Source organism: Ursus arctos, unplaced genomic scaffold (assembly GCF_023065955.2).
Source record: "Ursus arctos isolate Adak ecotype North America unplaced genomic scaffold, UrsArc2.0 scaffold_31, whole genome shotgun sequence".
Classification (NCBI taxonomy): domain Eukaryota; kingdom Metazoa; phylum Chordata; class Mammalia; order Carnivora; family Ursidae; genus Ursus; species Ursus arctos.
The window spans coordinates 1,565,320-1,590,629 of NW_026622997.1; the positions used below are offsets into that span (position 1 = coordinate 1,565,320).

The 25,310-nt window shown below is 41.4% G+C and overlaps 1 protein-coding gene across 1 annotated transcript; it reads left to right on the plus strand.

Annotated features, from left to right (window-relative positions):
- Positions 1–21,121: 21,121 nt before the first annotated feature.
- On the plus strand, positions 21,122–22,060 carry LOC125283524 (putative olfactory receptor 2B8). Its single transcript, XM_057304999.1, has one exon. It carries the CDS (start codon positions 21,122–21,124, stop codon positions 22,058–22,060), a length of 939 nt encoding a protein of 312 aa, XP_057160982.1.
- The last annotated feature ends 3,250 nt before the right edge of the window (positions 22,061–25,310 follow it).

Below are 25,310 nucleotides of genomic sequence, written 5' to 3' on the forward strand. Positions count from 1 at the left end.
GCTGGAAAATGCACAAATAAGTCAAAATTAAACAACACACTCCCCCAAAACCAATGGGTCAAAGAAGACATCAAGGAGAAATTATGAAATACCTTGAAAAAATGAAAATACAAACACTAATTACCAAAATTTATGAGATACTGGAAGAACAATCTAAGGGGAAGACTTATAGCAATAAAAACCTAGATTAAGAAAAGTAATCTCAAATAAATATACTAACTTCAATCCTCAAACAACTGAAAAGAGCCAACTAAACTCAAAGTTAGCAGAAGGAAGGATAGCAAAGATCAGAGTGGAAATAAATGAAATAGAGACCAAAAAAAAAAAAAAAAAAACAATAGGTAAATCATCCTGGAATGAAGAAGAGACCAGAACTCACTGTACAACGATCTTTTTTTTTTTTTTTATGTTATGTTAGTCACCATACAGTACATCATTAGTTTTTATGTAGTGTTCCATGATTCATTGTTTGCATATAACACCCAGTGCTCCATGCAATAAGTGCCCTCCTTAATACCCGTCACTGGGCTAAACCCCCCCCCCCCAAAACCCTCAGGTTATTTCCCAGAGTCCATAGTCTCTCATGGTTTGTCTCCACTTCTGATTTCCACCTCTTCATTTTTCCCTTCCTTCTCCTAATGACCTCCCTGCTATTCCTATGTTCCACAAATAAGTGACACCATGTGATAATTATCTTTCTCTGCTTGACTTCTTTCACTTAGCATGATCTCCTCCAGTTCCATCCATGCTGATGCAAATGTTGGGTAATCATCCTTTCTGATGGCTGAGTAATATTCTGTTGTATATATGGACCACATCTTCTTTACCCATTCGTCTGTTGAAGGGCATCTCAGTTCCTTCCACACTTTGGCTATTGTGGCCGATGTTGCTATGAACACTGGGGTGCATATGGCCGTTCTTTTCACTACATCCGTACCTTTGGGGTAAATACCCACTAGTGCACTTCCTGGGTCACAGAGTAGCTCTATTTTTAACTTTTTGAGGAAGCTCCACACCAACTTGCATTCCCTTTTTTTTTTTTTTAAGATTTTTAAATTTATTTATTTGGAAGAGAGAGAGACAGCCTGTGAGAGAGAGAACATAAGCAAGGGGAGTGGGAGAGGAAGAAGCAGGCTCCCAGTGGAGGAGCCCGATGTGGGGCTCGATCCCAGGACCCTGGGATCACGCCCTGAGCCAAAGGCAGATGCTTAACGACTGAGCCACCCAGGCGCCCCTCAACTTGCATTCCTACCAACAGTGTAAGAGGGTTTCTCTTTCTCCACATCCTCTCCAACATTTGTTGTTTCTTGCCTTGTCGATTTTTGCCATGCTAACTGGTGTAAGGTGATATCTCACTGTGATTTTGATTTATATTTCCCTGATGTCTAATGATGGTTAACATTTTTTCATGTGCCTGTTAGCCATTTGTAGGTCTTCTTTGGAAAAGTGTCTATTCATATCATCTGCCCATTTTCTGACTTGATTATTTGTTTTTTGAGTGTTGAGTTTGAGAAGTTCTTTATAGATCTTGGATACCAGCTCTTTATCTGTAGTGTTACTTTCTCCCATTCTGTGGGCTGCCTCTTTGTTTTGTTGACTGTTTCCTTTGCTGTGGAGAAACTTTTTATCTTGATGAAGTCCCAAAAGTTCACTTTTGCTTTTGTTTCTCTTCCTTTGGAGACGTGTCATGAAAGAAGTTGCTGTGGCCAATGTCGTAGAGGTTACTGCCTATGTTCTCCTCTATGATTTTGATGGATTCCTATCTCACATTGAGGTCTTTCATCCATTTAGAGTTTATCTTTGTGTATGGTGTTAGAGAATGGTCGAGTTTCATTCTTCTGTATAACTGACCAATATTCCCAGCACCATTTATTGAAGAGACTGTCTTTTTTCCATTGGATGTTTTTTCCTGCTTTGTCAAAGAGTAGTTGACCGTAGAGTTGAGAGTCCATATCTGGGCTCTCTATTCTGTTTCATTGGTCTCTGTGTCTGTTTTTGTGCCAGTACCCTGCTGTCTCGCTGATCACAGCTTTGTAGTATATCTTGAAATCAGGCAACGTGATGCCCCCAGCTTTGTTTTTCTTTTTCAACATTTCCTTGGTGATTCGGTGTCTTTTCTGGTTGCACATAAATTTTAGGATTGTTTGTTCCAGCTCTTTGAAAAATGTCATTGGTATTTTGATCGGGATGGCATTGAAAGTGTAGATTGCTCTGGGTAGCATAGACATTTTAACTATGTTTATTCTTCTGATCCATGAGCATGGAATGTTTTTGCATCTTTTTGTGTCTTCTTCAATGTCTTTCATCAGTGTTCTGTAGTTTCTAGGGTATAGATCTTTTACCTCTTTGGTTAGGTCTATTCCAAGATATCTTATGGTTTTTGGTGGTGTTGTAAATGGAATCAATTCCCTAATTTCTCTTTCTTCAGTCTCATTGTTAGTGTACAAGAAAGCAACTGATTTCTGTGCATTGATTTTGTATCCTGCCATGTTACTGAATTGCTGTATGAGTTCTAGTAATTCAGGGGTGGAGTCCTTTGGATTTTCCACATAAAGTATCATGTCATATGTGAAGAGAGAGAGTTCATCTTCTTCTTTTCAATTGACTACCTTTTATTTCTTTTTGTTGTCTGATTGTTGTTGCTAGGACTTCTAGTACAATGTTGAACAATAGTGGCAAGAATGGGCATTCTTGTTGTGTTCCTGATCTTAAGGGAAAGGCTCTCAGTTTTCCCTCCTTGAGATAGCTATTCGCTGTGGGCTTTTCATAGATGGTTTTTATGAAATTGAGGAATGTACCCTCTATCCCTATACGCTGAAGACTTTTAATCAGGAAAGGATGCTTTATTTTGTCAAATGGTTTTTCTGCATCAATTGAGAGGATCATATGGTTCTTGTCTCTTCTATTATTAAGATGTTCTATCACACTGATTGATTTGTGAATGTTGAACCACCTTGTATCCTTGGGATGAATCCCACCTGGTCATGATGGATAATCCTTTTAATGTGCTGTTGGATCCTATTAGCTGGGATCTTGTTGAGAATTTTGGCATCCATATTAATCAGGAATATTGGTCTATAATTCTTCTTTTTGATAGGGTCTTTGCCTGGTTTTGGGATTAAGGTAATGCTGGCTTCATATTGCATGGTGTACTGGGTGTTATATGCAACTAATGAATCATCGAACTTTACATAAAAAACCAGGGATGTACTGTATGGTGACTAACATAATATAATAAAAAATATTATAAAAAAAAAAGGTAATCCTGGCCTCATAGAATGAGTTTGGAAGTTTTCCTTCTGTTTCTATTTTTTGAAATAGCTTCAGGGGAATAGGTGTTATTTCTTCTTTGAAATTTGGTAGAATTCCCCAGGGAATCCATCAGGCCCTGGACTCTTGTTTTTTGGGAGGTTTTTGATCTCTGCTTCAATCTCGCTACTGCTTATTGGTCCATTTAGGTTGTCAATTACTTCCTGTTTCAGTCTTGGTAGTTTATAGGTTTCCAGGAAGGCATCCATTTCTTCTAGCTTGTTTAAATTATTGTCATATAGTTGTTGATAATAATTTCTAATAATTGTTTCTATGTCCTTGGTGTTAGTTGTGATCTCTCCATTTCATTCTTAATTTTGTTAATTTAGGTCCTTTCTCTTTTCTTTTGGCTACGTCTGGCCAGTGGTTTATTGATCTTATTAATTCTTTCAAAGAACTGTATTTCTGGTTTCTAATTCATTGATCTCCGCTCTAATCTTAATTAATTATCTTCTCTTGCATGTCTTGGGCCATCTTTGTTGTTCCATCTCCAGTTGTTTAAGGTATAAGTATAGGGTCTGTATTTTAGATTTTTCTATTCTTTTGAGTGAGGCTTGGATGGCTATGTATTTTCCCCTTAGGACCGCCCTTGCAGTGTCCCATAGGTTTTGGACCGATGTTTTTTCATTCTCATTGGTTTCCATAAATTGTTTAAGTTCTTCTTTAATTTCCTGTTTGGCCCAAACATTCTTAAGCAGGATGGTCTTCAGATTCCAAGTGTTTGAGTTTCTTCGAAATTTTTTTCTCGTGATTGAGTTCCAGTTTGAAAGCATTGTTGTCTGAGAATATGTAGGGAATAATCTTAATCTTTTGGTATCGGTTGAGACCTGATTTGTGACCTAATATGTGGTCTATTCTGGAGAAAGTTTCATGTGTTCAAAAAGAATGAGTATTCTGTGGTTTTAGGGTAGATTGTTCTGTATATATCTATGAGGTCCATCTCAAAGCTCTTGTGTCTTTGTTGATTTTCTGTTTAGATGATCCGTCTATTGCTGATAGTAGAATGTTGAGGTACCCTACTATTGACGTGTTAGTGTCAATATATCTCTTTATTTTGGTTAACGGTTGGCTTAGGTAGTTGGCTGCTCCCATGTTGGGGGCGTAGATATTTATAATTATTAGATCCTCTTGTTGGATACACCCTTTAAGAATGATATAGTGTCCTTCTGCATCTCTAACTACAGTCTTTAGTTTAAAATCTAATTTGTCTAATATGAGAATTGTTACCCCAGTTTTCTTTTGAGGTCCGTTGGCATGCAAAATGGTTCTCCATCCTTTTACTTTCAGTCTGGATGTATCTTCAGGTTCAAAATGAGTCTCTTGTAGACAGCATATGGATGAGTCATGTCTTTTTCTCCAATCTGCAACCCTGTGCATTTATGGAAGCATTTAGGCCATTCACGTTGAGAGTGATTATTGAGAGGGATGATTTTAAGGTCATCATGTTGCCTGTGAAGTCCTTGTTTCTATAGATTGTCTCTGTAAATTTCTGTTCTGTATCACTCTTGGGGTCTTTCCCCTTTTATAGAATCTCCCTTAATATTTCTTGTAGGGCTGGCTTGGTGGTCACATATTCTTTCAGTTTCTGCCAGTCTTGGAAGCTCATTGTCTCTCCATCCATTCTGAATGACAGCCTTGCTGGATACAGTACCCTTGGCTGCATGTTCTTCTCACTTGGTGCTCTGAATATGTTTTGCAAGCCCTTTCTGGCTTGCCAGGTCTCTGTGTACAGGTCTGATGTTATTCTGATGTTCCTCCCTCTTTTGTAAGAAATCTCTTCCCCCTCACCTCTTTCAAGATTGTTTCCTTGGATCTAAGATTTGCAAATTTTACTATTATGTGTTGTGCTGTTGATCTCTTCTCACTGGTCTTGGGAGGGGTTCTCTTTGCCTCTTGGACACAAATGCTTGTTTCCTTCCCCGGATTAGGGAAATTCTGAGCTATGATTTGTTCAAATATATCTTCTAGACCTTTCTCTTTCTCCACACCCTTGGGGATCCCAACAATCCTGATATTGGAACGTTTCACTTAGTCACTAACCTGTCTCAGTTTGATTCCTTGACTTTTGATTTGTTTTTCCCATGCCACCTCATTTTCCTTCTTCTCTATCATCTCATCCTCTAACTCACTAATTTGTTCCTCTGCCTCATTTACCCTGGCAGTCAGAGCATCCAGTGTAGACAGCATTTCATTCATAGCATTTTTAAGCTTGTCCTGATTAGATCTCATTTCTGCCTTTAGAGAGTCTATATTGTTGTTAATATTTTACTCAAGCCTAGATGTCACTTTGATAATTGTTACTCTGAAATCCACTTCTGACATCTTGGTTATATCCATATCCATTAGTTCTGTGGCAGAGGCCAGAGCCTCTGACTCTTTCCTTTGTTGGGGGTTCCTCCTCTCAGTCATTCTGTTGAGGGGTGGTTGCAGGAATGTACAGAGTCCAAATAATTGACCACGACCCAAGCAAGATGCACCTGTTTTATAGGGACCTTAGAGATGTGGGCTTCTTGTTCTTCCTTGCCTTCTGGGGCCTGCTGTGCTGTTACTCAGGCAACCCTGTTTGGGCAGAGTTGCCCTGCCTCCTGTTGAGGGGGGAGATAGGCTCAGTGAAAACCAGTTTTCTGGGGCTTTTGTCTCTGGCCACTTTCCCTGTGGCTTTCTGTGTCTCTTCTGAGAGTCAGAGCAGCAGTGACCATATCCAAAGCTCTGTCTCAGAACAGAGAGATCACAGTCTGCTCTTCACTGAGCTCTCGAGGCCACACTGTCTCCATTTCTGTCTGGGCTGCTAAGAACCCACAGCATCCTGGGTTGTGTGCCACACAGCAGCTCTATCAGCCCTTATTCCCAGGAAAAGGGATGTCTCTGCCCATTGTGCTTCTAAAACTGCCAGCAACCCCCAGTTCACATGCATCCCCATAGCTCTAGGTTTCAGTCTGGGGGGCTGCCCTGAAGTCCTTTCCCCACTGCTACTGGAATGTGAATCCCCAGCACAGGAGCCTTTTGCCTTTCTGGTGCAAGAGCATGGAGGCCCCCTCCCACTTCCATTTATCATCTGATATCTGCCTGCAGAGTCTTGGCTCCTTGCATCATACCTCAAGACCAACCACCGGAGATGTTCTGTTTGTAGAGATCCAGATATATCTTCCTACATCTCAGGCTGATTTTGTGGGTGTTCAGAATAGTGTGGTAGATATTCAGCTCGATCCAGGGGACCAGTTGAAATAGGGTCCCCTACTCCTCCACTATCTTTCCCTCCTCAATACAAGTCTTTCTCAAGAAACAAGAAAGGTCTCAAATATACAACCTAACTTTAAACCTAAAGGAGCTGGAGAAAGAAGAGCAAGTAAGCCTAAACCCCACAGGATATGAGAATTAATAAAGACTGAACAAAAAACAATGAAATAGAAACAAAAAACCAGTAGAACAGATCACTGAAACTAGGAGCTGGTTCTTTGTAAGAACCAATAAGATTGATGAACCCCTGGCCAGACTTATCCAAAAAAAGAGAAAAGGGACCTAAATAAATAATCATGAATGAAGGAGGAGGGATCCTAACAAACACCAAAAAAAAAAAAAAAAAATGCAAACAATTATAAGAACATACTATGAGCAACTATATGCCAACACATTAGGCAATCTGGAAGAAATGGATGTATTCTTAGAGACATATAAACTATGAAAACTGAACCAGAAAGAAATAGAAAACTTGAACAGCCCCATAATCAGCAAAGAAATTGAAGCAATAATCAAAAATCTCCCAACAAACAAGAGCCCAGGGCCAGATGGCTTCCCAGGGAAATTCCACCAAACATTTAAAGAGGAATTAATACCTATTCTGAAGCTGTTTCAAAAAATAGAAATGGAAGGAAAACTTCCAAACTCTTATTATGAGGCAAGCATTACCTTGATCCCAAAATCAGAGAAAGACCCCACCAAAAGGAGAATAACAGACCATTATCCTTGATAAACATGTATGCAAAAATTCTCACCAGAATACTGGCCAATAGGATCCAACAGTACTTTCAAAGGATTATTCACCATGACCAAGTGGGATTTATCCCCGGGCTGCAAGTTGGGTTTAACATTCACAAATCAACCAATGTGATACAGTAGGTAAATAAAAGATAAGAACCATGTGATCCCCTTAATAGATGCAGAAAAAGCATTTGACAAAGTACAACATCCTTTCTGGATTAAAACTCTTCGCAGGGTAGGGATAGATGGAACATATCTCAATAATGTAAAAGCAATCTATGCAAAACCCGCAGTGAATATCATTCTCAATGGGGAAAAACTGAGAACTTTTCCCCTGAGGTCAGGAACACAGCAGGGATGTTCACTATCACCACTGCTGTTTAACATAGTATTAGGAGTCCTAGCCTCAGCAATCAGACTACAAAAAGAAATAAAAGGAATTGGAAAAGGCAAAGAAGTTAAACTCTTACTCTTTGCAGATGACATGATACTCTATGTGGAAAACCCAAAAGACTCCACCTCAAAATTGCTAGAACTCATACAAGAATTCAGTGAAGTGGCAGGACATCAAATCAATGCACAGTAATCGGTTGCATTTTCATACACTAACAATGAGACAAAAGAAAGAGAAATTAAGGAGTTGCTGCCATTTACATTGTACCCAAAACCATAAGATACCTGGCAATAAACCTAACCAAAGAGGCAAAGGATCTGTACTCAGCAAACTACAGAACACTCATGAAAGAAATTGAGGAAGACACAAAGAGATGGAAAAACATTTCATGCTCATGGATTAGAAGAACAAATATTGTGAAATTGTCTATGCTACCTAGAGCACTCTACACTTTCAGTGCAATCCCTATCAAAATACCACCAACTTTTTTCACAGAACTGGAACAAATAATCTTAAAATTTGTATGGAACCAGAAAAGACCCGGAATTGCCAGAGGAATGTTGAAAAAGCAAACCAAAGCTGGTGGTGTCACAATGCCAGACTTCAAGCTCTGTTACAAAGCTGTGATCACCAAGACAGCAGGGTACTGGCTCAAAAACAGACGCACAGATCAATGGAACAGAATCGAGATTCCAGAAATGGATCCTCAACTCTACGGTCAACTAATCTTTGACAAAGCAGGAAGGAATATCTACTGGAAAAAAGACAGTCTGTTCAAGAGATGGTGCTGGGAAAATTGTACAGCGACATACAGAAGAATGAAGTTGGACCATTTCCTTACACCATACACAAAGATAAACTCAAAATGGATGAAAGACCTAAATGTGAGATAGGAATCCACCAAAGCCTTGAGAAGAACGCAGGCAGTAACCTCTGTGATCTTGGCTATGCAGCAATTCCTTGCTAGACACCTCTCCAAAGGCAAGGGAAAAAAAGGCAAAAATGAACTACTGGGACTTCATCAAGATAAAAAACCTTTGCACAGCAAAGTAAACAGTCGGCAAAACCAAAAGACAACCGAGAGAATGGGAGAAGCTGTTTGCAAATGACATATTAGATAAAGGGCTAGTATCTAAAATCCATAAAGAACTTACCAACTCAACACCCAAAGAACAAATAATCGAATCAAAAGACGGGCAGAAGAGATGAACAGACATTTCTGCAAAGAAGACATACAAATGGCCAACAGACACATGAAAAATGCTCCACATCACTTGGTATCAGGGAAATACAAATCAAAACCACAATGAGATACCACCTCTCACCAGTTACAATGACTAAAATTAAGAAGACAGGAAATAACAAATGTTGGTGGGGATGTGGAGAAAGGGGAACTCTCATATACTGTTGGTGGGAATGCAAGCTGGTACAGCCACTCTGGAAAACAGTATGGAGGTTCCTCAAAAAGTTGAAAATAGAGCTACCCTATGAGCCAGCAACTGTACTACTATTTACCCCAAAGTTACAAATGTAGTGATCTAATGGGGACCTGCACCCCAATGTTCATAGCAGCAATGTCCACAATAGCCAAACTATGGAAAGAGTCCAGATGTCTCTTTACAGATGAATGGATAAAGAAGTTGTGATACACACACACACACACACACACACACACACACACAGAGGAATATTATGAAGCCATCAAAAAATCAAAGTCTTGTTATTTGCAATGACATGGATGGAACTAGAGGGTATTATGCTAGGTGAAATAAGTCAATCAGAGAAAAACAATTATCATATGATCTCACTGATATGTGGAATTTAGGAAACAATGTAGAAGACCATAGGGGAAGAGAGGAAAAAATGAAATAAGTTAAAACCAGAGAGGCAGGCAAAGCATAGGAGACTCTTAATCATATGAAACAAACTGAGGGTTGCTGGAGAGGAGTGGGGTGGAGGGATGGGGTAACTGGGTGATGGACATTGGGGAGGGTATGTGTTGTAATGAGCAATGGGTATTGTATAAACTGATGCATCACAGACCTATACCCCTGACAAACAATCCATTATATGTTAATTAATTGAATTTAAATAAAAAATTAATTTAATAAAGAGTTTTTCCCAATAAACTCATTAGAAGTTTGGTAGAATTTGGTTGCCCTCCTTTATATTCAACTTAAAGATTAGAATGTGCCTAATTATTAGCTCTGTGATCCTGTATATAGTGGTTATGAATAAGAGTAAATGAAAAAAATTCACATATTTAAATTTATTTATTTTTAAAGATTTATTTATTTTGGAGAGAGAGAAAGAGAGTGTATGAATGGGGGGAGGGGCAGAGGAGGCAGAGAGGGAGGGGGACTCCTTGCTTCCCGGGGAGTCCATGCTTAAGCTGGGCTCCATCCCTACACCCTGAGATCTAGACCTCACATATTTACATTAAAATCAAGTAACTAAATGGACTCTTAGTTATATATTTATATGTAAATGTTTTGGGCAATTGTTAGCAAAAAGTCTTCAGTGTCTTATAAAACATGTAGGTCATTCAGAGATGAGAACAAGCTGGTTGAGGAGGTCTAGGGAGGGATTTGTCCTCTGTCAAATATGTGAAATAAAAAAAACAGAGAGATGAGGTCTCCTCTGGCTTGTCCTTGATCTTCATTCTCCCTGAGGACTGTCATCTCTGGACAGCTCAGCCAGACGGCCTCATTAAAGTGTTTGCGTCTGCTCCCCAGAGACATCAGCCAGGGAAACACATTTGGTTCTCAGTGTCAGCCCAGCCACAGCTGAAGGTCACAGCACCCTCTCCTGTGGTCCTAAGGGTCTCACTGTCGCCAGGCACGTCACTGCATCCGGGAAACCATAGTGAGAGTTTGCTATTGCCTTCATCTCCCACGTCCTAGAGGCAACGTGCAGATCTCTGTCCACCTGAAGACACGTGAATTCATCAGAGAAAGTCCTTTTGCTTAGGAACAATCTATGGATACCCCAGTCTTGGTATAGTCAACCTTTGCGTTTACTGCATACAACAAGTGCCAATTCCAATACTGTGTGTAGGCAGTGACTTGGAAAGGAGGTAGGGAACTAGCTAGAACCCACAGAGAAGGCGAACAAAGGTGAGTGAAATGGAACTCGGTCTCTGTGTTGCTTTAGGAATTGGTAAGTTAGTTTCTTTTTAGTTGACGATTGTTCTTGAAACAGAACGGCTGTATTGGTTTGCGTATATGGTCCACTGTCTAAAGCAACAGACTATGGCAATTCACCAAACGTAAGAACTTTATTTAGTTGTTCATTATAGACTACCAAGACATTTCATTGTACATTAGTCCATTCCTTAGACCTGTGTATCCACACGTGGAGAATACTTTAAATACGCATCTATAGTGGTAATAAAGTACGGCCTTCAGTAACACAATTAGAGAGTATGCATATGCGTACAATTACTGGAGTATATGCTTCCCTGCTTTCCCTTTGGTCCTTATTGTCTGTGAAATTAGACAATATTTGTTCTCTATGCAACTCATTGCCAGTATTAATAGTTTCTAATTGGTCATTTTCCCCCTTTAGATTTTCTAAGATATCTAAAATACGTGTGGAGTTTAAAAACTGCTGTATCGGAGATTACTACAGGGGAGTTGATTTGTGACTATTGTGTCGGTGCTTCTCTGTTTGGACACTGGGCTCCATCCTTGTCTCCTCGCACAGGATCGGGAATGGACTCCTGCATGATGCTCTTGGTGTCCTGCTCAGACCCTCTTTCCCTGGCTGCTGTTCCGATCCTTGCCCGATGTGTTAGGAATACGGGCTGCAGGGTTCACAGCCATTCCCTTCTCAGACATTGGCCCTCAGCTGAAGGGGAGCCACTGTGCCAGGGGGTCTCAGGAACAGGGTGGGGGCAGCTCACAGCCAGTGACAGGCTCCTGGGGTAGACAAAGGCTGCCAATGCCCAGGCAGGACGAAATCTGCTGCAATTCATGCTCCAGAGCTGGGCTGTCCAATACGGGAGTAAGTAGCTACAGGAAGCCATTTACATTTAAATTAAAATTAAATAAAATACAAAATTCAGTTTCTCAGCGAGGACATTTTAAATGCGCAGGTGGTGACATGTGGATAGCGGCTACGGTATCAGACAGCGAGGACACGGGGTTACCACCAGCACAGATGGCTGCTTGTGTGGGAGAGTCCTGTCCCGCTTCTTAGGGGATCAGGCTCGGGCCATGTTCCACCTGAGCCCACATCCTTGCTTAGCAACGTTCTCTGCTCTGTTTTGTTCCCTCACGCCCTTTATCCTGAGAGCATTCCCTGAACAAACCACATGCAGGGGAAATCCTGCTTGATCCTCTTCTCCCGTGGAACCTGCTGGAAAGCACTGTCCATGTTCATTAGACCTGTCATTTCCCGTGCTGTGACAGCTGCATTCCCCTCATCAGCTCCTCCTGCATTGTCCTCGGGGGCCTGTTCTTAGATCTGGGGTCAGGTCAGACCTAGGACACAGTCACTTTATTAAAGCAATAGCGACTCATTTCTACCACTGCCAACACTCTTTCAGGATCATTCAGGAACTGGATAGGGCAGGGTTTTATGTCAGTTACGGCGGTGATTGTTATATAGTTGAAATATCTTCAATACAGACATTTTCTTAAGATCTTTGGTCTTTAAAATGTGTAGTTTGCCTACTGAACATCTGGTTTTCTGGAAATATCTGCTCTTCCACTTAAACTTTTAGACGTATATCAGCATTGAACACTTCTGTTAATGGCTCTATCAGCTTCCGTGTGCCGTTACTGAACATACAACCTCTTTCATTTGATGCCCATTCTCTTAATTATTATTGTAGAATTGTATTTTTATGAGATGTCATTTCCCTCTATATTGTTTTTTAGATGGTAATTATTACATAGAATGCCATTGTTTTTGTTTTTTGGCATCTATATATTTTTATTTTACCTAATAACACTTTTCCTTCTCAGTATATAACCTGTGTTTATTTAAGTATTTGTTGTTTTGTATGCATAGTAATAATTTTTGTGTTGTTTGTACTGGGTTTTCCTATAAGATATCCTATCATGATAGTTGTAGGGACAGCGTTCTGTGCTCCTTAGCTAGCATAGATGTGTTTACTATTTCCAGCCAGAATTATTTACATAGTTTGTCTAAGAGGAATCGATGTCTCTTACTGCTGTGTCATTGGATACCTACCTACGTATAGATGACGGTTCTTAGCCTATTTACACGAGTCTTTAAATGTGGTAAGAAGTCGATAAAATGAAACTTCTCATTTCACTTTAGTCTAAATATAGGCTTTCTCCGGGAAGATTGCGCTCTGTGGGGCACAGGGATTGGAGAGGGATGGGTGCTGAGTAGGGAGGAGGAAGGGAACAAAGGGACCCAGATCCGCAGAGCGTCTGTTGCAATCAGGAGAACGCATTATGCAGCTCGATCTTTCCCATACCCATTGTTACTAAAGTAGGATCATTTTCCTGGATGTAACGTGGGAAAAAAAAGATGGTAGACTATGACCTGAGTATCGTAGTTCCCTCCCGGTGTGCTCTCCAGGAAGGCACTCGGAGCAGTTGTAACATGCAGAGACAGTCACATGTCACATTCTCTCCTAGTGGGCATCGCCTTTGCCTGATATTTTATTTTTCCACTTAAAATCATTCTCATTTTTATACCTGTCAGATAGAAGCCATTCAGCATTCTTTATACTTATGTATACACACACTCATACATTTATAATCCGTTAAAGCAGGAAATCATTTGTACAGGGTCAGCTCACCAGAGTTTTGTCTTCTCTTACCTGCCCTCTTAGTCCTTATCGATAGGATAATGCTAAAATATCTCATCATTTTTTCTAATGGTACATATGGTAGTGGTGTTTCCTTGGGTGCGTTAGCATTTCACTTGTCCTCCTTACTTTGGTGAGGAATTCCTTTATTAGACACCTTTAAAACGCCAGCAATTTATTTTAGGTAATTCATCTGTACTTGCGCATGTGCGTGAGACTGAACTGCGGTTTGTTTTTATTCTCTCTTCTGAGCAGGAGTGAGTCTCTGGCAGATTCCCTGTTGTTGCACACTTACACTGTCTCAGATTCCTTTATACCTCATGCCATTAAGACGTTTTTCGTGCATAGATTTTTTTTGTGGATACCACTGAATACATCTCCATAGGAAATCCAAGGAGGTACAAAATAGTGTGAAATACTATACGCTCTACTCCGATCTCATAAATATTTATTTTATGCCAGTTTTGTACCCATTTCTTTCATACAACAGTGGGTCTACCCTGAAACCTGATTCAGATTTTTCGTCTTAGAAGACCTAAAAATGTACTGTATGCCTGACAATTTGAACATGCTAGAACTGAAATACTCGTTTTCTGATGCCTCTTTGTGGGGGTTGTAACTACACTTCTTCAGTTCTAAGCGTCTGGACGAATAGGGTCATCAGACTCCCTGAGAGCTGGCCACGTGCTTGGTTCAGCATCAGTAACTTCGCAAGAGAGCTTCCAGAAGGCAATAATTAACCTAATATCAACAGATATCTGAGATTTTATATGATACCAAAATATCCTTTTTTATGACTTTCTGTGTAGTACTTAAAGGTTTCCACTCTAGGGCTTTTATCGGTCATTGCTTTTGAGAATATATTTTCCTTATCTCAATGTATTTATCTGTTTAACTATTTTATCATCAGGAGTGATGGAAAGCATTACACTTTGTACATAGATTACACAGTTGGGTAACTTTTTAACATGTTTATTCTGAGTAGAATGTTGATAGAGGATAATCCTACCTTTTTCAGGAATTTCGTGTGCTCCACTTGGAAACGTTTGGAGCAGAAATCTGCAGGAGGAAGAGGAAAGTCATGGCCAGTAGAGTTTAGAGTTCTGACTCCACCTGACTATGCAGGGCCAAGGAATTTTCAGAGTTCCAGTTATATTGGTATAGTGATCTTAAGCATCATTAGGCCAAAACTTAAGCCCTATAACTGAGTGGTGGTGTTTTCCGGTTGTCTCTGATTTGAGTATTTAGCTGTTTCACTACCATACAAAAAAATCCCCACCAACCTGCAGCCTTCATAAACAGGGTATCTTAGGTAATTCTGATACAGTGTTTATATGCGGAACTATTAAAGATATTTTGAATGTAATTGATTTATCTGTCTAAGTACATTCCAGGTCATATGTTCTTATATCTGAATGTATTTTTGAGATTATGTTGTATCATATTCTATTGTACGTGAGATGTGTGCAAATCTGATTGTGTAGAATCATGCAATAGTATTTACAATAACGTCTCTCCCTCTGTCTGCATCTCTTTCTGATTCTTTCTGATGGCTCTCCCTCTTTTCCCCTCATCCCCCTCCTCCCTAAAATGTATGTATATACTTACAGTACTCTAAGTCTCTTTAAGCTCAGACTGAGAGACCTTTCATATTTATGACTGATGCCAATACCAGCTTCATTATTTCATTTTTCTTATATTATGTATTAATAATTTACTTTTCATGAAATGTGGAACAAAATTGGTATAAGCTATGATAATTGTCTTTCTCTGCTTGACTTATTTCACTTAGCATTATCTCCTCTGGTCCCGTCCATGTTGCAGCAAATGTTGAGAAAACGTTCCTTTTGATAGCTGAGTAATATTCCATTGTATATATGGACCACATCTTCTTAATCCAGTCATCTGTTGAAGGGTATCTCGGCTCCTTCCACGATTTAGCTATTGTGGACAATGCTGCTATGAACATTGGGGTGCATATGGCCCTTCTCTTCACTACATCTGTATCTTTGGGGTAAATACCCAGTACTGCAATGGCTGGGTCATAGGGTAGCTCAATTTTTAACTTTTTAAGGGACCTCCACACTGCTTTCCAGAGTGGCTGCACCAACCTGCATTCTCACCAACAATGTAGGAGGGATCCCCTTTCTCCACATCCTCTCCAGCAATTGCTGTTTCCTGCCTTGTTGATTTTTGCCATTCTAACTGGCATAAGGTGGTATCTTAGTGTGGTTTTGATTTGAATTTCCCTGATGGCTAATGCTTTTGAACATTTTTTCATGTGTCTGTTAGCCATTTGTATGTCTTCATTGGAAAAGTGCCTGTTCATATCTTCTGCCCATTTTATGATTTGCTTATTTGTTTCTCGCGTATTGAGTTTGAGAAGTTCTTTGTAGATCTTGGATACCAGTCTTTTATCTGTAGCATCATTTGCAAATATATTCTCCCATTCCATGGGCTGCCTCTTAGTTTTTTTGACTGTTTCCTTGGCTGTGCAGAAGCTTTTTATCTTGATGAAGTCCCATAAGTTCATTTTTTCTTTTGTTTCTCTTGCTTTTGGAGATGTGTCATGAAAAAAGTTGCTGTGGCCGATGTCGTAGAGGTTGCTGCCTCTGTTCTCCTCTAGGATTTTGATGGATTCCTGTCTCACATCAAGGTCTTTCATCCATTTGGAGTTTATCTTTGTGTAAGGTGTGACAGAGTGGTCAAGTTTCATTCTTTTGTATATACATGTCCAATTTTCCCAGCACCATTTACTGAAGAGACTGTCTTTTTTTCCACTGGATGTTTTTTCCTGCTTTGTCAAAGGTTAGTTGACCATAAAGCTGAGGGTCCATTTCTGGGTTCTCTATTCTGTTCCATTGGTCTATGCGTCTGTTTTTGTGCCAGTACCATGCTGTCTTTGTGATCACAGCTTTGTAGTACAGCTCGAAATCTGGCATTGTGATGCCCCCAGATTTGTTTTTATTTTTCAACATTTCCTTGGAGATTTGGGGTCTTTTCTGGCTCCACACAAATTTTAGGATTGTTTGTTCCAGCTCTTTGAAAAATGTCATTGGTATTTTGATCAGGATGGCGTTGAAAGTGTAGATTGCTCTGGGTAGCATAGACATTTTAACTATGTTTATTCTTCTGATCCATGAGCATGGAATGTTTTTCCATCTTTTTGTGTCTTCTTCAATGTCTTTCATCAGTGTCCTGAATTTTCTAGAGTATAGATCGTTTGCCTCCCTGGTTAAGTTTATTCCGAGATATCTTATGGTTTTCAGTGCTATTGTAAATGGAATCAATTCCCCAATTTCTCTTTCTTCAGTCTCATTGTTAGTATATAGAAATGGAACTGAATTCTGAGCATTGATTTTGTATCCCCCACATTACTGAATTGTTCTATGAGTTCTAGTAATTCAGGGGTGGAGTCCTTTGGATTTTCCACATAAAGTATCATGTTATCTGCAAAGAGAGAGAGTTTGACTTCTTCTTTGACAATTTGAATACATTTTATTCTTTTTCATCTGATTGCTGTTACAAGGACTTCTAGTACTATGTTGAATAATAGTGGCGAGAGTGGGCATCCTTGTCGTGTTCCTGATCTTAAGGGAAAGGCTCTCAGCTTTTCCCCATTGAGGCTGCTATTTGCTGTGGGCAAAATTTTCAGAGATGGTTTTTATTAAATTGAGGAATGTACCCTCCAACCCTACACTCTGAAGAGTTTTAATCCAGAAAGGATGCTGTATTTTGTTAAATGCTTTTTCTGCATGAATTGAGAGGATCATATGGTTCTTGTCTCTTCTCTTATTAATGTGTTCTATCACACTGATTGATTTGAGAATATTGAACCACCCTTATATCTCAGGGATGAATCCCACTTGGTCATGATGGATAATCCTTTTAATATACTGTTGGATCCTATTAGCTAGGATCTTGTTGAGAATTTTGGCATCCATATTCATCGGGATGTTGGTCTGTAATTCTCCTTTTTGATGGGGTTTTTGCCTTGTTTTGGGATCAAGGTAATGCTGGCCTCATTGAATGAATTTGGTAGTTTTCCTTCTGTTTCTATTTTTTGAAACAGCTTCAGGAGAATAAGTGTTATTTCTTCTTTGAATGTTCAGTAGAATTCCCCAGGGAATCGGTCAGGCCCTGGACTCTTGGTTTTTGGGAGGTTTTTGATCACTACTTCAATCTCTTTGCTGTTAATCAGTCTATTGAGATTATCAGTTTCTTCCTATTTCAGTTTAGTTTATAGGTTTAGTTTATAGGTTTCCAGAAAGGCAACCATTTCTTCCAGGTTGCTTAATTTATAGGATATAGTTACTGATAATAATTTCTAATGATTGTTTCTATTTCCTTGTTGTTAGTCGTGATCTCTCCCCTTCCATTCATAATTTTATTAATTTGGGTCCTTTCTCTATTCTTTTGAATAAGTCTGGCCAGTGGCTTTTCGATCTTATTAATTCTTTCAGAGAAAGAGCTTCTAGTTTTGTTAATCTGCTCTACTGTATTTCTGGTTTCTAATTCATTGATCTCTGCTCTAATCTTTTTTTTTTAAGATTTTATTTATATATTTGACAGAGAGAGAGACAGCCAGAGAGAAATGGAACACAGGCAGGGGGAGTGGGAGAGGAAGAAGCAGGCTCCCAGTGGAGCAGGGAGCCTGATGCAGGGCTCGATCCCATAATGCCGGGATCACGCCCTGAGCCGAAGGCAGATGCTTAACAACTGAGCCCCCAGGCACCCCAATCTCTGCACTAATCTTAATCAGTTGTCTTCCGTGCATGGCTTAGGCCTGTTCTTTTGTTCCATCTCCAGCTGTTTAAAGTGTGAATATAAGGACTGCATTTTAGATTTTTCTATTCTTTTGAGTAAGGCTTGGATGGCTATGTATTTCCCCCTTATTACTGCCTTTGCAGTGTCCCATAGGTTTTTGGACCAATGTGTTTTCACTCTCATTGGTTTCCATAAATTGCTTAAGTTCTTCTTTAATTTCCTGCTTTACCCGAACATTCTTAAGAAGGATGGTCCTTAGTTTCCAGGTGCTTGAGTTTTTTCCAAATTTTTTCTTGTGATTGAGTTCCAGTTTCAAAGCATTGTGGTCTGAGAATATGTAGGGAATAATCTTAATCTTTTGGTATCGGTTGAAACCTGATTTGTGACTTAATATGCTGTCTATTCTGGAGAAAGTTCCACGCGTGTTCAAGAAGAATGAGTATTCTGTGGTTTTAGGGTAGAATGTTCTGTATATATCTATGAGGTCCATCTCAAAGCTCTTATGTCTTTGTTGATTTTCTGTTTAGATGATCCGTCTGTTGCTGAGAGTGGAGTTTTGAGGTCCCCTACTATTGACATATTAGTGTCAATATATCTCTTTAATTTGGTTAACAGTTTGCTTATGTAGTTGGCTGCTCCCATGTTGCGGGCATAGATATTTATAATTGTTAGATCCTCTTGTTGGATACACCCTTTAAGAATTATATAGTGTCCTTCTCTATCTCTAACTACAGTCTTTAGCTTAAAATCTAATTTGTCTGATATAAGAATTCCTACCCCAGCTTTCTTTTGAGGTCCACTAGCATGAACAACGGTTCTCCATCCCTTCACTTTCAGTCTGGATGTATCTTTAGGCTCAAAATGAGTCTCTTGTAGACAGCATATGGATGGGTCATGTCTTTTTCTCCAATCTGCAACCCTGTGGTTTTATGGAAGTATTTAGGCCATTCACGTTGAGAGTGATTATTGAGAGAGATGATTTTAATGTCATCATGTTGCCTGTGAAGTCCTTGTTTCTACAGATTGTCTCTGTAAATTTCTGTTCTGTATCACTCTTGGGGTCTTTCCCCTTTTATAGAACCCCCCTTAATATTTCTTCTAGGGCTGGCTTGGTGGTCACATATTCTTTCAGTTTCTGCCAGTCTTGGAAGTTCCTGTCTCTCCATCCATTCTGAATGACAGCCTTGCTGGATACAGTAACCTTGGCTGCATGTTCTTCTCATTTAGTACCCTGAATATGTCTTGCCAGCCCTTTCTGGCTTGCCAGGTCTCTGTGGATAGGTCTGATGTTATTCTGATGTTCTTCCCTCTGTACGTAAGGAATCTCTTCCTCCTCGCCCCTTTCAAGATTGTTTCCTTGGATCTAAGATTTGCAAATTGTACTATTATATTTGGTGGTGTTGGTCTGTTCTCATTGATCTTGGGACAGGAATGCTTGTTTCCTTCCCCAGATTGGGGAAGTTCTCAGCTACAGTTTGTTCAAATATCTCTTCTAGACCTCTCTCTTTTCCACCCCCTTTGGGATTCCGATAATCCAACATTGGAATGTTTCATTGATTCAGTAATCTCCTGTAGCTTTTTTTCATGAAAATGGAGTTTCTTTCCCCATTTTACCTCTCTTTCCTTGTTTCCTATCATCTCATCCTCTAACTCCCTAATTCGTCCTCTGCCTCATTTACCCTGGCAGTCATAGCATCCAGTTTAGACTGCATTTCATTCATAGCCTTTTTAATTTCTGCCAGATTTGTTCTCATTTCAGCCCTTAGAGATTCTATATTTTCGTTGATATTTTTCTCAAGCCTATATATCATCTTGATAATTGTTCATCTGAAATATAACTTGGTTATATGCATATCCATGAGTTCTGTGGCAGAAGTCTTTATTTCTTTCCTTTGTTGGGAGTTCCTCCTCCTTCTCATTCTGATGAGGAGTGATTGAGGGGATGTACAGAGTCCAATTTATTGACTGGGACCCAAGCAAGATGCATCTGTTTTATAGGGGCCTTAGGGATTTGGCTTCTTGATTTTTCAGCCTGCCTTCTGGGGGAGGGGCCTGCCGCGCTGATACTCAGGTAACCCTGTTTGGGCAGAGTTGCCCTGTCCCCTGGGCGGGGAGGGATGGGCACAGTGAGAACCAGTTTTGGGGGGCTTTGGTTCTGTGGCTGATTTCCCTGGTGGCTTTCTGTGACTGTTTTGAGAGTCCGTGCAGAAGTGACCGTATTCAACCTCTGTCTCAGAACAGAGAGATCGCAGTCTGCTCTTCACTGAGCTCTCCGGGCCACACTGACTCCGTTTCTGTCGGTGCTGCTAAAAACCCCCCAGAGTCCCGGGTTGTGAGCCCCGCAGCCGCTCTCCCAGCCCTCACTCGCAGGCCGGCCCGTCTCTGCCTTTTGTGCTTCTAACACCGCCAGCTGCCCTGGTTCCTGCGCACATTCCTGGGCTCATGGTCTCAGTCTGCTCTCTCGTGGGTGCGATCCGCGAGCCAGCCCGCTCCCCAGTGCAGGTGGCTACGGTTTCCCGGGGCCCGAGCACGGCGGCTCCCTCCCGCCTTCCGTTTCTCTTCCGATATCTGTGCGTGGTTTCACGGCTCCCAGCTTCATACCTCATACTCAGCGCGGGAGATGTTCGTTTGTAGAGATCCAGATGTAACTTCCTGCATCTCAGGCTGATTCCATGGATGTTCGGGATGGTCAGGTAGGTACCCAGCGCCATTCAGGGGACCAGCTAAAAAAAGGAGACCCTTACTCCTCTGCCATCTTTCCCCTAGACCATTGCCATGTCCTATAACATACTCGATCCACCTCCTCCTGCAAAATGCTTTCTTAAAGATTTCTTTTAAAACTTGCTAAACGCTTGGTCCTGACAGGAAACATGTGCTAACAGACGATGGAACAGAAAAATGGCAGTTCTTTCACTGGGTTTATCCTGCTGGGTTTCTCGGACCGGCCTCAGCTGGAGCTCGTCCTCTTCATGGTTCTTCTGATCATCTATCTGTTCACTCTGCTAGGAAACACCACCATCATTGCCTTGTCCCACCTGGACCCCCATCTTCAGACTCCCATGTACTTTTTCCTCTCCAACCTGAGCTTTCTGGACCTGTGCTACACGACCAGCACTGTCCCCCAGCTCCTGGTTCATCTCAGGGGAACAGACAAGTCTATCTCCTTTGGCGGCTGTGTGGCTCAGATGTTTGTTTCTCTAGGGTTGGGATCGACAGAATGCATTCTCTTAGGGGTCATGGCATTTGACCGCTATGCAGCCATCTGCAGGCCCCTGCACTACACAGTGGTCATGCACCCCCGTCTCTGTGCCCTCATGGCTTCTGCATCGTGGGTCATTGGTTTTGCCAACTCCTTATTGCAGACTGTGCTCACCTTCCTTGTACCACGTTGTGGGAGAAATAAAATAGATCACTTCCTTTGCGAGGTCCCCCCACTGCTCAAGCTTGCCTGTGTTGACACCACTGCGAATGAGTCTGAGCTCTTCTTCGTCGGTGTGTTCATTCTCCTCATCCCTGTGGCCTTAATCACAGTCTCCTATGGTCGGATTGTCAGGGCAGTCTTAAGAATAAAGTCATCTGCAGGGCAGAGGAAAGTGTTTGGGACGTGTGGGTCCCACATCACGGTGGTCTCCCTGTTCTATGGCACGGCCATCTACGCTTACCTCCAGCCCAGCAACAACTACTCCCAGGATCAGGGCAAGTTCGTTTCTCTGTTCTACACCATCGTCACCCCCATGGTCAACCCCATCATATATACACTGCGGAACAAGGATGTGACGGGAGCAATGAAGAAGGTGCTTTGCAGGGGCCATGACTCCAGATGACTGGGAGGAAAGAGCCTTTAATGGAAGACGTTGAAGACCAGAGTGATCAAGATGTTTGTCACCTACCTGGGTCATCCAAAATTTCCCCTGATAAGTCTCAAGGGAATTTACTTACCTCATTCTTTTATGCAAGTGAATTCCCAAAATCTAAGTTCATGGATTCATGCAGCCTCCGGAGAGGCTGATTTTGTAATCTTAGCTCATATGCATATATATATATATATATTTTTAAGGATTTATGATCTAATTTGAGAGAGAGCATAACTAGGAGGAGGCTAGGCAGAGGGAGAAAGAATGTCAAGCAGACTGTACCCTGAGTGCAGAGCCTGATGCCAGGATGGATCCCACGACCCTGAGATCACGACCTGAGCTGAAATCAGGACTCAGACGCTTGAGCAACTGCAGCAACCAGGCTCCCTGAGCATCTGCATCTTGTTTCAGTATTTTATTTTATTTTATTTTATTATTTTGTTAATAATTTTTATTTTGTTATATTAGCCACCATACAGTACATCTCCAGTTTTCGAGGCAATGTTCCATGATTTTTAGTATTTTAGAATGCTGCACAGGTTTTTCTTATTTCACTCTCATTTGGGAATACCGTTCCATTTCTAAGTGCAAAAAGACATTTATGCACGTAATATGATGGCACAGGCAAAATAAGCTTACGAACCACTACCGCACTGTAAGAAATACGAACATTTTCGCATTTTGTACCAATTGCTGAAGAATGTCACTTATTCTTGCGTTCTGATCATGGCTCTATTACAAGGTCCATAGGTTGACTGTAGCGCTGCTTTTTCACAGAATTAGGTGGGCGTCTACGGGAAAACGAACTGTCAGGTCAGAGAAAACCTTGCTAACATCGACGCCGGTAAAGCCACTCAGATGCCAGGTGCAGTGTGATGTCCCGTGTGTCGGTGGTCGGAGGCAGCCTATCCGCAGCGTTCGCGTCACATGGGGGCGGGGACGGGGCCTTGCGGCCAGTCCACGGGGAGCGCCAGCGCTAACACACCAGGCAGCACTCGCCTACTTCTGTGCTCAGTCGGAGAAGCGCCCGCGTGAGGTCTGCACGCTGGTCACGCAGCTTGTGAGCCAGTGCCGCATCCAGAATGGCTTTAGGACATGATCACATCGACACAGCACAGAACTCAGTTCCCACTTAATATTCTGCGTGTTCTATCCACAGTCGTGCAGTAAAAGTTACAAAGGGTAAAACATTTAGATCTTCTCTTGATACCATTTTATAAGTTCTTTGATCCAGGCATCAGCTGATCAATGCTTTGTAACTCACATCCGAAGAAAGGCCCCAAACAATTTGGATGCAGGGACATAGGAAAATAAGAGAGATGACCTCTCTTTCCCAGGAAATCCCATGTTCCGTGGAGCTTACTCGGATTCACCGGGAGGAAAAAAAAAAAGAATTGTTTATTAACTACTAAACATCCCCATGTGTCTAAGTTTTATAAATTACCATCTCATTCAAATTAACTGTCATACAGCTCTGAATTCTGCACGAAGCCCGTGCAGGTCAGTGTATCTGTGTCTGGGACAGGACACCTCCGCGTAACCAGGATGCTGTTCCCTATCCGACAGTGACCAGCTCCTCCAGGGTCTTGCACCCCCTGAGCTGGTCGTGCTCATGACAAGTGACCTTGCTACAGAGACAGCGCTTGGAGGCTGGAAACGACAGCCGGGGGAGAGTATGCACACGGTCAGGGTCTCTCTGGATCGCTAACAGCATCACAATATTCCCACTGGAATCCACCCCTGGGGTTTGTCTTGACAGCACAGTGATGCTGCATGTGTGCCAGCGGAAAAGCGGTTTTGTGATACTGTTTATCCCCGATGGTGACAAAGTTCCCTCTCTCCATTATGTTTCAAGCACATCGTGACAGTTACATCCAATGGTCTCTTTAAAATCCCTGAAATGATCTCTCTTTGGAGCAAAACCTCTCAGGGTCTCTTGAAGTTACACAGCCTGTTGTTCTGGGGGAGCAACTTCTCTGCTCTTGGGGTCACACAGCTCCCTGGGGTCAAACAGATTCACTTCCTTTAAGTGAATGTTTGAATGGCATTTGCATGTTTATGACTCATGGGAATAAATTACAGATAATAAAGGTCTCCGGGATCCATGCCAAAATAAAAAAGAAATTATTTGGCAGACCAAACACAAGTTCAGGATTGTTCTGTAGCAGTTTTCTAACGTTAGGAATCTGCTCCCCACACTCTCCACGCTTTGTCTACAACAGAGTCCAGGGTTGTGTAATTGTAACCAGTATATTTGCACTGTCTCCTTTTGTATTTTCACCAGTAACTGTGGCATGGCTGTGGGATTGTACCCAAGGCTTGGCTACGTTATTTGACTCCATCTGTGTTTAGCACCTGGAGCTCAGGACGACTGTTATGCTCTAGAGGAATCCATGGATTCTCCCAGCTCTTGTCCTTTGTGAGGAACGCGGGGTGCACACCCTCAGCTCAGGGGATGCGTGATTGCAGACACCCAAAATGTCAGTCGGACTCACATGAAACTCAATTCTTTTTATTTGCTTACATTTTATTTATTTGTTTGTTTCAGAGGTAGAATTTAGTGATTCATCATCTGCATCTCACACAGTGCTCATTACATCACATGCCCTCCTTAAGGCCCATCCCCCAATCACCCAACCCTCCCTTCCCCCCAGCAACCCTCTACAGTTAGGAGTAGTCTGTTTCTTGATTTGTCTCTCTCTCTCTCATACCTTTGCTTTTTTGTTTTGTTTCTTAAATTCCACATACGAGTGAAATCATGATATTTGTCTTTCTCTAATGACTTTTTTTTCACTTAGGATTTAGTCTCTAACTCTAGCCATATGGTTGCAATGGCAGGATTTCTTTCTTCTTTATGGCTGAAAAATATTCCTTTATCGTATATATCGCTCACATCTTCTCTATCCAGACATCAGTGGATGGACACAGGCTGCTTCCATAGGATGGCTGTAGAGAGTAAAGCTGCTGTACACATAGTGGTGCATGTATCCCTTCGAATTTACTCTTTTGACATTTGGGGGGTAAATACCCAGTAGCGCCACTCCTGGATCATAGGCTAGTTCTGTTTTTAACTTTTTGAGGAAACTCCATACTGTTTCTACAGTGGCTGCCCCATTTTGCATTCTAACCGACAGTGCAAGAAATTTCCTCCTTCTCCATATCCTCACTCTCACTTGGTGTTTCTTGTGTTGTCGAGTTTAGCCATCCTGGCAGGTGTGAT